The 12213-nt window shown below is 37.7% G+C and overlaps 1 protein-coding gene across 6 annotated transcripts in view; it reads right to left on the bottom strand.

The window, feature by feature from the left end:
• LOC306864028 (homeobox protein cut-like 1) overlaps positions 1 to 12213 on the bottom strand; it is a 125563-nt gene that overhangs the window by 12228 nt on the left and 101122 nt on the right. For 4 of the 6 annotated variants that reach the window (XM_079407697.1, XM_079407699.1, XM_079407698.1 and 1 more), the window contains 5 exons: positions 11461 to 11547; positions 10194 to 10642; positions 7869 to 8201; positions 7473 to 7632; positions 1907 to 2185 (listed from right to left, as the gene is read on the bottom strand). In XM_079407697.1, the coding sequence (XP_079263823.1) occupies positions 1907 to 2185; positions 7473 to 7632; positions 7869 to 8201; positions 10194 to 10642; positions 11461 to 11547 (1308 nt within the window). The remainder of the gene's footprint in view (positions 1 to 1906; positions 2186 to 7472; positions 7633 to 7868; positions 8202 to 10193; positions 10643 to 11460; positions 11548 to 12213) is intronic. The other 2 variants (XM_079407700.1, XM_079407701.1) reach the window with 1 other exon arrangement.

Raw genomic sequence — 12213 nt, 5'->3', positions numbered from 1 at the left:
TTTTAATACGACAAAAACTGTATAACGTGATCACAGTTTAATAAAAACATTGTAGGCATACGTTAAGCCTATTAATTGTAATGATTTCATTTCCACAGTTATTCAAACAACGAATACATTATATAGAGTAAGCGAGCAAAGAACACAACGGAACTTTTTGAAACTCCGAATCAATTAAACCATTGCGGCGCAAAATGATTCACCGTTTCGAAGCGCTCCAATCGGATCGCGCATCGCGAATCGTTTGATTCAGATCGGGACGTCAGAGCGGCTTCGCGGGATGTTTTTGTCCCCACCAGGGATAAAAGTAAATCAGCAGAGGCAGGGATGCACAAACCAGAGGGGGGGGAAATCCCCTCATCCCCACACATATATATATAAATATATATATAAATATATATATATATATATATATATATATATATATATATATGTGTGTTTATGTATGTATAAATGTATGTTAGGGGTGTAACGATACGCGTATTCGTATTGAACCATTCGGTACAAGGCTTTCGGTTCGGGATGCATTCCAAACCGAACGATTCGTTGGACTAATCCTATTACGTTTGGAAAATAAAATAAAGTGTGTGAAATATAATGTTCTCAGTGCCACTGCGCTCAACAAGGCAGCCCAAACGACGTAACAGGCAACATGCTGTCTGCCCCGCGATAACCTCCCCTTGCTGGGGTGCGTCAAAAGACGATGATCTTGTATCGATGATAGCCAGAGATATTGTCAAAAACATCAATTATTGGCAATATTAGAGTATTAGAGTATTTGGCATTTCCAATTAATGTAGGCCTGTTACGTTCTTATTTTTATTAGGCCTATTATTATTATTATGAAGTTACTTTTATTATTAAATTAAAATTACAATTAATTTGCCCTGCAATAATTACCACATAACTTACACGCTGCGAGGATAAGATTAGGCTATTTACTCCTCAATTAAAATGTTTTAAAAAAGGTCTTTTAAAACAGGTCTATTAGCTATACAATGAATTATAGTCCTATAGCCTAATTAAAATATTAACACTGCAGTCATCAATAAAAAAAAATCAATGAAATAAAAAGCACTGCCTTTATTTCAAGCACCAACTTTCAAAAACAACCTGTTTAACATAAAATACATTTCTTCTTTTTTTTTTCTCACTGTGTACAAGGGAAATATTAAGGAAATAAATTAAAACAGCTATAGTCTATACCATTATCAGCATGTTGAAGTAGATTCGTCTCTCGTTGTCTCTGAGAGAATAAGCAGCGTCAGATGCCGAAAGCTCCATCATAACTCAGTCATTCCGTTTTTACTTTCACTTTCTGCTTATAGTGAATTGACTGAGATTAAGATGTTCACCAGCATAAATATTGCGCAAAGTTTGCACGTGGGCAAACGCGTGCTTGTGTGATAAACATTGGCTCATCTTCATGGTTTAAAACAGAAATATTTCCAACATTGCGACGTAACCAATTTCCCCACCCCCCGTATCGAAAACATACCGAACCGTTGTGAAACCTTACACCTTTCACGTTGTGAAACCGTTTGTGAAACGTTACACCCCTAATATATATATATATATATATATTAGGAACCTGTGATACTTTTTTTAGGATTCTTTGATGAATAAAAAGTTAAAAAGGCCAGCATATTCAAAATAAAGATATTTTCTAACAATATGTCTTTACTATCACTTTTTATCAGTTTAACACATCCTGAATAAAAGTATTAATTTCTTTAAATTCTTTAAAAAAATACTGATCCCAAACCTTTGGACGGCAGTGTAAATACATTTTTCAGAACGGTAGCTTCATTTTAGCTAAACTACTTGAAATTATCGAGTCGATTGCAGCTAGTCCATATTTCCATATTGAGGGACATTGGCCACCACTGTTTTTTAACTCACTCACCGAGGTTGTTATCTGTTAGAACTTCTTTCACTTTCTTCGTGATGGTGTAGGTGTCCAGCTCGGACGACATCGCTACCATCTCTTGTATGCTGAGCCCCGAGTGTCCCGGCACAGGTAACGGTAGAGGCGTGCCGGGCTGGGACTCGGAAGTTTCACTGGGCTCTTGGATGGACGCTCGGCACATCTGCTCCTCCTGCTGGCTTTTAACAGACTCCTCAGCCGAACTCAGAGGGGATTCTGGGGCAGGACTGCAGCTGGCTGAGGTCTTCGGAGTAATCTCTATGGAAACGAGAGGAACAGAATTAAGACGTTGCGCCAATGCCAGCACGTGACCTCGTCCGTTGGCTGGGCATTACTTATCGACAGAAGGCCCAAACGAAGATCTGTCTAAATATGGAGCGAGTAGCCAATGAAACCGCAACCCCAACCAAGGTCTTCCTGCTCAGCAACAGGAAGTGATGGACAGTGACAGATGCATCATGTCATGCCAAGTCACAGCTTCTCTTGAAGCATAATGAGACAAATAAATTAACGAGGAAGAGAGACAAACGCGTTTGGTGTTCTGAGAATTAATATGGTCTGTACCAAGATAGCTCTTCCAATAATACGCATTTCTGTGTTTAAAGGGACGGTTCACCCAAAAATAAAAAAATCTGTCATAATTTACTCATCTTCACATTGTTCCAAACCTGTATGACTTTCTGCTATGAAACAGATTTTTTTTTTTTTTTTTTTGGAAGAATCTCCAAGCTGCAAGCTGCAATCGTTCAAAGGTGGGATCAGTTCAGTTTTTTATTTTTAATGAATACTTTTATTCAGCAAGGATGCACTAAATTGATCAAAAGATTTAAATAAATGCTGTTCTTTTGAACTTTCTATTCATCAAAGAACACAGAAACAAAATGTTTCCATAAAAAAATTTGAGCAGCACAACCTTATTTGATAATAATTGATACCAATGCGAAATATTTCTTGACCACAGCATATTAGAATGGCTTCAGAAAGAAAACTATCTTTTAAAACTATACTACTATTTTTTTTTTTTATTGTAAACTAAATATAAATTTTGTATTTGTATATATTAGCTATTTTCCTCTATAAATGCAGCCTTGGAGAGCATAAGAGAGCATGGTTTTAAAATCTTTCCCAGTCATAGTTTCATTTGCTCATTTTTTATATATTGTGTACATGTAGAATCATGCATTTTGATGCTGTCAGCCTAAATGAGTTTCTACATAAGACAAATGCATCTTTCATTTTGATATTAAAATTTTTAAATGCAAATCTTTTGATTAAAGTGATTTAATTTTAATAATTCAAATATGATTTGTCTAATCTTATAATAAGTACAACCCTGAGAATGTTTTTTAAAAGATTACGAAAAAATCTAGAAATGTGAGATCTTAAATTGTAATCTCATCCACAAACTAACAAATAAAGAAAGAAGCAAACTATACAGTTTGTGTTTTAAGAAAAATAGAAAGTCATACATGTTTGCAGTGACATTAGGGCAATTAAATAATGACCAAATTTTCATTTTGAATACATCATTATTCCTTTAATACGCAGAAATCAAGCATCCAACGCTCTCTCTAATACTCTTCCCTTTCATTTCCCATCTTCCTCTACCCCTCTATTTCAGCTCGACTCTCTGATTCGTTGGCTGTGGCAGTGCAGTGCAGTGCTGGTGGTGAAGAGAGCATCGGAGGGAGCGTCAGTTTGGATTAGCTGCCTGCCGAGCTGGGGGACACGGCAAACAGAGAGCAGGGCGCTCAAGGCGGGGAGCAGGCAGTCATATCAGATCTGCAGACCACGCACAGCCTGGTGACAGTTTGACTGGCGGCATGGTCTCTGTGTGTGTGTGTGTATGTGGGAGGGGAGCGAGGGAGGTAGGAGGTGTTTTAGGGACACGAGCGGGAAAGACAGGATGTTCCTGTGACATGCTGCAAGTATGCGTGTGATAAAGAGGACGGGAGGGGCGGCCACATCTGGACACACAGCTGGTTAATGCAGCTATGCGTGTGGCCAAGCACACACACACACACACACAGAGCCGGAATAAGCGGCACAAACGTGAAAGCCTACATCTGTCCAGCCCTAATTTTGATGCATGATGGGATTGAGTCTCATAAACAAACAACAGGTTTAAATCGAACGGGTCCGAAAATATACTATAATATAAGATAGTATAAAATATAATATATCAATACTTTTATTCAGCAAGGACACATTCAACTGATCAAAAGTGACCATAAAGGCATCTGTAATTTTAATTTTATAATTCAGCTTTGCCATCACAGAAATAAATTACATTTTAAAATACATTAAAATCGAAAAGTTATTTTAAATAGTAACAATATTTTACAATATTACTGTTTTTACTGTATTTTTGATCAAATAAATGCAGGTCAGATTTCTTTAAAAAAATATTAAAAACACCTTTTTGGCCTTAATTTTGAAGCAAGTTGGGATTGCACCTCATACATGCACAACAGGTTTAAACTGAACGGGTCCTAAAACATCTGATCGAGGCATTCCCAAACTATAGCCCAGTCTAATCTTAACTGGGTTCTGATTGGACGATCGCAAGGACGGACTGACATTCAGAGGAGAGGATCTGCAGAGACTGATGAGGGGTCATGGAGTGCTCTTCAACTCACACACACACATACACACCTATGCATACACATATACACACACCCTGGAGGAGAGCTTGTTTTAGCCCGGTTGAGTGTGTCGTCCTAATGAGGGTCAGTAAGGACAGGCAATATACAGGACACTTGCTAGAGGACGACAGACAGCGAACAGGAAGAACCTTGTGTGGTGTTGTAACATCTATCTATTTAGGCTTTTAGTTGCTTTTTTCCCTTTAATTTTCTCACATGGTTTTTCTGAAAGAGACTAAACTAAAAACTGATCATTTTTCCTAAGCCTAATGTCATTCCAAACCTGTATGACTTTCTTTCTTCAGTGCCTTCAGAGTAAAATTTGGAAGAACGTAATGATTTTCTGTGCAGTTACAGTGAATGTGGAGAGGAGACAAAAGAAAGTCAGTCATACTGGTTTGGATCAACATGAGGGTGAGTAAATGACAAGTTTCATAACCGAGTTAAATATTTGTTTTGTTTCTTAAACAAATAACTGGCTCCCTTCTTTCTATAAATCAGCATATATCAATAGGTTGACCTAAATCAATCCGAGTAATCAAAAACGTCCTGTTTTAAAGCCACATCGGGTTCTTTCCTGTGTCCTGCCACCATTTGCAGTTTTTTTTTTCCGCTGAGGTGCATTAGCTCAGTGCTAAGTGCTCCGTGCTGAAAGCTGTGAGGCACAGAACAGGGCAGCTGGAAGAAAGAAACCCATTACAAACGTCTAAAGCTCGGGCCATTATGGTGCCTGCTGTTCAGATTATCTACCAAATCGGTCAAGCCTGGCCAGTTCATTTAAACACACTTTTGCCCCAACTATCCACACTGGCACGTCACCGCATGAATGTGTGTGCAAACATATATCCTCATGCCAAGGTTAATATGGTTAATAGAAAATAAAAGACAAAATAAGAAGTAAGAAGTATACATATATATATACACATAATTAAAAGAAAAATAATTTGATTTATAATATAATGAAATATAATTAGTGCTGTCAAAATTAACGCATGCAATTAATTTTTCCTGTTTAACGGCGTTAAAAATATTTAACGCAGTTAATGCAGGGACAGGGCTAGGGTTGGCCACCACCACTCACAACTACTGATTCTGTCTCTTTTTTCTTTATGTAGAAGCATAGATAGTCTTTAAGATCACATCAAACAAATTTTCCTCTCCTGTCTGCCGTTATACTGTGCTTGTAACACCTGCTCTCCAATTGCACTCACAAATGTGCTGGTGCGCTCTATATTATTTCATATTTAAGCACATTTATATATATAAAAGGTTGTGATAAAATACGATGCAATTATTTTAAAATACAATTTAACATAAAAAATTACAATAATCTTGCGTTTTTGTCTGTGTGTGTGTTTAAAAAACCCATCGTAATATCACAAAGTCCATTTAAATTCTTCACGCTTTGGATTAAACAAGAAATGGTGTAACATTTACATTTTTGTTTAAGCTATCAGCCTCGTTTTCAATGTTGACCATTTCCTATTCCTTTTTATCCCCACCTATTGCTTCTCCGGTTGAACAAATTGCTATAATGTATATATTACTCTGCTTAATTTGTGGTAAAAATGACTGAGAAAGGCTTCTTTAAGTAGGACAGCGAGCAAGTGCTATTCATCATAATCGGCCTCGCACTCACACGCACAGCTTGACTCCCATTTATCATTCCATCGGCTGATTATTTGCATATTAATCAGCCACTGGAGCATGATGGTGCGCTCTGCAGCCAGTCACAGAGGAGGAGAGGCGGGTAATTATCATATATCCCGGTTCTGATGGGCTAATTGATTACAACAGCTCAAGGAGGCCCTTGAGAGAGCCCAGGGGGCCTTTTCTGGATGGCCCCTGTGAGACAAACCCCCTTCCCCATCCGCACTGCACAGATTTAACCCAACCCCCCGATGCCTTTCCTTGAAATCCAGGTCAATGGAAATATAAAAATTGATGACTACTAATAAACGGCATAACGGGGTTTAAAAAGGCCTTGAACTGCAAAATAATAACTAGATGTTTACATCCATAACTCACATTTCACAGTACAAACAATGCAGGAAAAATAACTCACCGAAGTGTGGTATTTAGGTTTAGGTGCTAGCTCAAATCCTTAACCCTAAGTACGACCGCTGATAATTACGTAGCGCTTTAATAAACATCTGAGATCGATCACCAGAATGCTGTTGTCCTAGTATAATGATTGCACATTAAAAGTGGGTCAACAGTATGATCCTGTATCCATTTAGTCATGAGTAATTTAAATTCCCCCACTGTAAGGCCGAGCGAGGTACAGCTGGCTGAACTACTGAAGAGATTTGGTTTGCCCTCAGTTATTTATTCAAGCCAGGCTAAAACCAGTATCAGTCAAACCATTAAAGGAATGCAGCCGTTAGCACTTTCAGGAAATGCTGGTTTTCTTCACTTTTTTTAAACTGCATCTCAGAGTGCGCTATATTAATCACGGATATTATAAGCCATCCATTAAAGTCAGAGTGAAACAACATATTCATCAAGAAAAAAAAAAACATGTTTCACTATCCAGAATTGACTGGATTGTCAAAAATGGGTGATCAAAACATTAGAAACCAGGCAGCTTGCTTCTTTCCTGTGACATTTTGAGTGTTAGATATTCAAGAGAAATCTAATTTTGGGGAGGAGAAGCGGATGTGATTGGAGAGTTCTGCATTCTCAAACGCTCATGCCAAATGATAAGAAAGCCGAATGAATGGTGGCTTTGATGGCAGCTCAGGATGTGAGGAGTGAAACCGAGAAACCAAAGCCACATCAGAAACGAGAAGCTCTTTCACATCCGTCTTGAGCCACTGTGCACGTTTCTCTGCATAGATGAAACTACGGTGACGTCTACATATGAGTATGTGTGATGGTAAACAGTATCGGGGTGTTACCTTGTGTCTGTCCAGGCATTGGCAGTAGTGCCTGGCCCAGCTCTCCGTTCAGCCATAACTGCATGCGTATAAACGGCTCTCTTCCTTTCTGCGTGAGCTTGCTCCAGTGCTTCGGCCGGGAGAGCATGTCGCTCACGCTCCCCTGAGAGAGGCCCAGCACCTGCAATCCACACACACACAGGAGATATGGTACATCAGATTCAGAGAAAAACAGCCCTGAAACAAATATGAAGATATTTCATGATGCAATAAGAAGAAAGATGCAGCTGGTATTACAAACTCATACATTTGCATGGAGTATAAAAACTAAACCAACACACACTCGCTCAAATCGTTTCTGAGGAGAACCACGGGTGGGTAATCGATGGAAGCGTATCTGATGTGAAAAGCACTGACCTTCTCGCCAAAAATCCGCTGGCAGATGCCATTCTTGGCTAGTTTGTCTTTGACCTGCTGTGTGAGATCGACAGTGTCCACTTCCTGGTACATGTAGTACTCGTACTGCTCAGGTGTGAGTGGGGGCACTACGGGTTTGGCGACTTTGGGGAGGGACAGTAAAGGCGAGGAGGAAGGCAGTGGGCTGCTCTGAGGGGTCTCGCTACCGCTGGGCATCTGCAGACTCAGCTCTGAGCTCTGGGAGTACGGGGACTCTGAGCTGGGCCAGTCTTTCCAGTAATCCAGAGAGGAAGCAGGAGCCACGGGCGCAGTGCTGCCCAGCCGAGGGAGCTTCTGGTGGGGGCAAAGAGTAATATAGTTGGGGTTAGCCATATAAGGAAACTGCATGTGGCTTAAGGAGGAGGAAGTGGGTTATTTTAGGGTGTGACTTTAAGAAAAATGCAATATGCGATAGCTTGTTAAATAATGCAATATTCAGTATGCCATACGATATTGCTTTAAATGTGTGAAATCAATTTAGATTATATTTAAAAAGCCAATATGTATTTCACATTCTTTCTTGGAAAAGAAATCATCACTACAGCTTCTGAAAGTGAATCACAGTGTTTTATAATTACATAAAAAGTAATGTCACAAATCTGTAAACGTAATTTTAACATCAATGTAAAAAACTAAATAATAATGCCAATATCTAAATACCAACAACTCTTTGCTCACCTTGGTAATATATAGTTATATTAACCTAAATCTGAACATCCAGGTAAACAAAAACTCCTGAAACTAGGTGCGGACAATTAGTTATTTTAGTTATTTTCATTTAATAAAAACTACAAACAATTGGACAAATACAATAAAACAAAGATACAAATGAAATACACAGTGCTTCGAGTCTTTCAGCTAGGCCTACATTAGATATATTTATTCAAGTAAGAAACACTACAGAAACGGAATAATCAAATGTAAAACTAAAACACTGCATGGTCTTCACGTGGTTATTCAGTCAAGTCTTTTTCTTTTGTTGTTTGACAGACAGCTGCAGGTTTACAGTATTAGGTTGCTGGGATCCTATTGCTCCCAATCCGATTTCTTTCCCAACTGTTCATTCTCTTAAGACATAACCGACTGTTTATATGAATACTCGTCAGATATTTTGACATAACTCTGTGTGTATTTGACCGTTCGAGTGTAATAAGGCATGAAATAAAACTGAAGGGATCACATGCTGTCTGAAAGGACAAATTTTCACAATGTTTTGAAACAGCCTATTATTAAAATAATTCAGATATCACACATGCCGTTGCAATGTGCATATTGCAATATATACATTTGCGATATTTCAATAATTTCGATATATCGTGCAGCACTAGGTGAGACTATTCTGACTGATGTAAAGTAAAAACAGAGCTTGTGAAAGAAATGGTATTCTCTGTAAGCAATATAGATGTTATGGTGGTTGCAAAGATATTGCTGTGCAGTTGCTAGGGCAGGTTTTTTGGGGTGTTCTAAAGGTGTGCAAATGGTCTGCAGAAAAATAGTAGTAGAAAAATAACGTAAAAATAAATCAATAATTAGATAAATAAATTAATTAATAAAAAAACCCCTCCAAAGTTCAACTTTATTACAGTGTCATTCTTCTTTCTAAAGACTGGTTTGAAATCATGAGATTAATCACAATTATTTATTTTGTAATAATTTGATTTTTAACTTCTGATCTGCATGTGATTCATAGAAATATATATAGTGTCATCATAATAACAGTATTGTTATTGTTAATGAAAACTTTAAAAAAATAGTTTTTATTAACTGCAATAAAAATGAAAAAATAAAATATAATTGATGGATGAAAAATTAGATAAATCAAAAAAGCTGTTTTGGCAATTAACTAAAATAAAATAAGTTGAATTAAAAGTAGAATCTGCAGTAGAATTACTAGAACTGAAAAAAAAAATTAAGCCAAATAGAAATATTTAATTATTGTTTATTGTTTAATATTTTATCAGTATTTAATTATTTTTTTTTTTTTTAAAGCACATAAAATTATTTAAAAAAAACTAACAAGTTCAAATGAAATCTAAAAAATAAAAGTATTAAGTACTACTATAATAGCACATAAATACCATAGAAATAACACTTAAGTCATGAACGCATTAATAAACTGTAAATATTTCCCCATAGACAGGTCTATATAAATTAAAACGCTACAATTATATTTAGAAAGAGGGTCAATTGTAAGGGACATACACTTAAGGAGATTATTTAAGGGTTAATACTGTGGGTATATGGGGGTATGTGGCATAAAAAGAAGTTATTAACAATGCACTATACCTCCTTGCTATCCTCTTGGCTGTGAGTGTCTTCACTAACAGAGGGCTGCCCTGTTCCTCGACGCTCAGAGAGACCTGTGCTCCACCAGTGCTCTCTCCAAGAACCCCCACCTAAACCTCCACCACTCTCAGAGAGACGTCCGAGCTTGTGCACTCCGTCCACCCCCACATCTGAGACGGCCACCTCACCCATCTCCTTCTTCACCCCACTGTGGAAGTCCAAGAGAGGAGAGGTGGAGGGCTTCTTCAGAGACTGAGCAATAGGGGTGTAGGGGAGGGTGGAGAGCTGGGAGCCCAGGAGCGAGAGATCAGTCGGGGCCATAGAGTTGGCCTTCAGTACGGGCTCCAGAGCCACCTGCTGGGCCTCCATCTCCCTCCGAGCCTGCTCAAGGATGGAACGAATGTTCTCGTCGGAGTTGCTGGAGGAGGACGGAGGCTGAGAATTCTCAACTGCAGGAACAGAAGAGAACATGTAAGTGGTCACAATCTGTTTCACCTATACACCACCATATTATTGCTCAAAAAAGAGGAACTTAAAGGAATAGCTTACACAAAAATAAAAACTCTGGCATTATTTACTTAATCCTCATGTTTTCCAAACCCTTTCCAAACTTTCTTCAGTGGAACATTGAAGAATGTTGTAACAGAAGTGACCACAAGCGGTGAATATTCAAAAAGGACAAAAGAGTACAACAAATATACTAAATATTGGTCTTTTTGCACAAATTTGTTGTAAAGCCTACTGTAACGATACTCTTAAGTTGTTTTTTCATTATTTTTGGACTAATTACTTCTATAGTATGGAAAAGAGCAGCGTGAACATTCTCCAAAACATCATCTCTTGTGTTCCAAAGAAGAATGAAAGCCATACAGGTTTGGAAAAACATGAAGGTAAGTAAATGATGACAGAATTGTTGTTTTGCGTGAACTAATCCTTTTAAGGGTGCCAATAAGAGATTGCTGCCCTATGCTACCCAATAATATTTCAGAATAAATTTGGAGTTTAATGTGATATATCAATTTTATATATCATAGTTTCAAATAATACAAAGACATCTGTTTTCTGTGAGTTAGACCATAAAAGATTTCTCAACACGTGTACATAGGGTTTTTATTGATGTATATATATATAAAACATACATCGGTCATAAATCCCCATGACTCAGACTGATTTATGACAGTGAGAAGTTCATTGGAAGCAGTAGCGCTCTTGGCGTGGGGGGATAATCGTGGGGGGAAAACTTTCAACAGACAGCTCAAAACCTCACCAAGTCTTAGACTGTGTGCATATATTTGGAAATAGCTGCCCGACCCTCTGTGGTAACCTGATCGCCGTTGCCTCTCCCCCACACCGTCTGCAGTGGCAGGTGGGGAAGAGACAGTTAGTTTAATTCCGTTACACAAGCTTGGACAGGAAAAGGTAAAGGAGGGAATTTCAACATTCAAAAACAGAGGGGATATGACTCAGTATGTTATTGACTGATATAATCATTTTAGTGAGTGCTTGTTTAAAAATCTGCATTGCAATTACAGTTTTAGCCAACATACACCATCATTCAAAAGTTTGGGGTTAATAAGATTTTTGAATGTTTTTGAAGGAAGTCTCTTATGCTTACCAATTCTGCATTTACTTGATCAAAAATATAGTAAAAACAGCAATACTGTGAAATATTAGTACAATTTAAAATAGGAGTTTTCTACTTGAATACATTTTCAAATTTTCAGCTTCACTACTCCAGTGTCACATGATCCTTCAGAAATCCTTCAAATATGCTGATTTGGTGCTCAAGAAACATTTCTTGTTATAATCAATTAGCAATTGTGTGGCTTAATATTTTCATAGAAAATGTGATACATTTTTTCAAGATTCTTTGAAAAATAGACATACAAGTCTTTACTGTCACTTTTGATCAATTTAATGCATTCTTGCTGAATAAAATATTAATTTCTTTAAAAAACAACAACAACTTTTGAACAGTAGTGTACTATGTTAGTATGATGACACCACAATCAATTCTACA

The sequence above is a fragment of the Barbus barbus genome (assembly GCF_936440315.1).
Source record: "Barbus barbus genome assembly, chromosome: 45".
In the NCBI taxonomy this organism is placed as follows: domain Eukaryota; kingdom Metazoa; phylum Chordata; class Actinopteri; order Cypriniformes; family Cyprinidae; genus Barbus; species Barbus barbus.
Note: the sequence above shows the minus strand (reverse complement) of the source record. Positions and strands in the feature narration are given on the sequence as shown.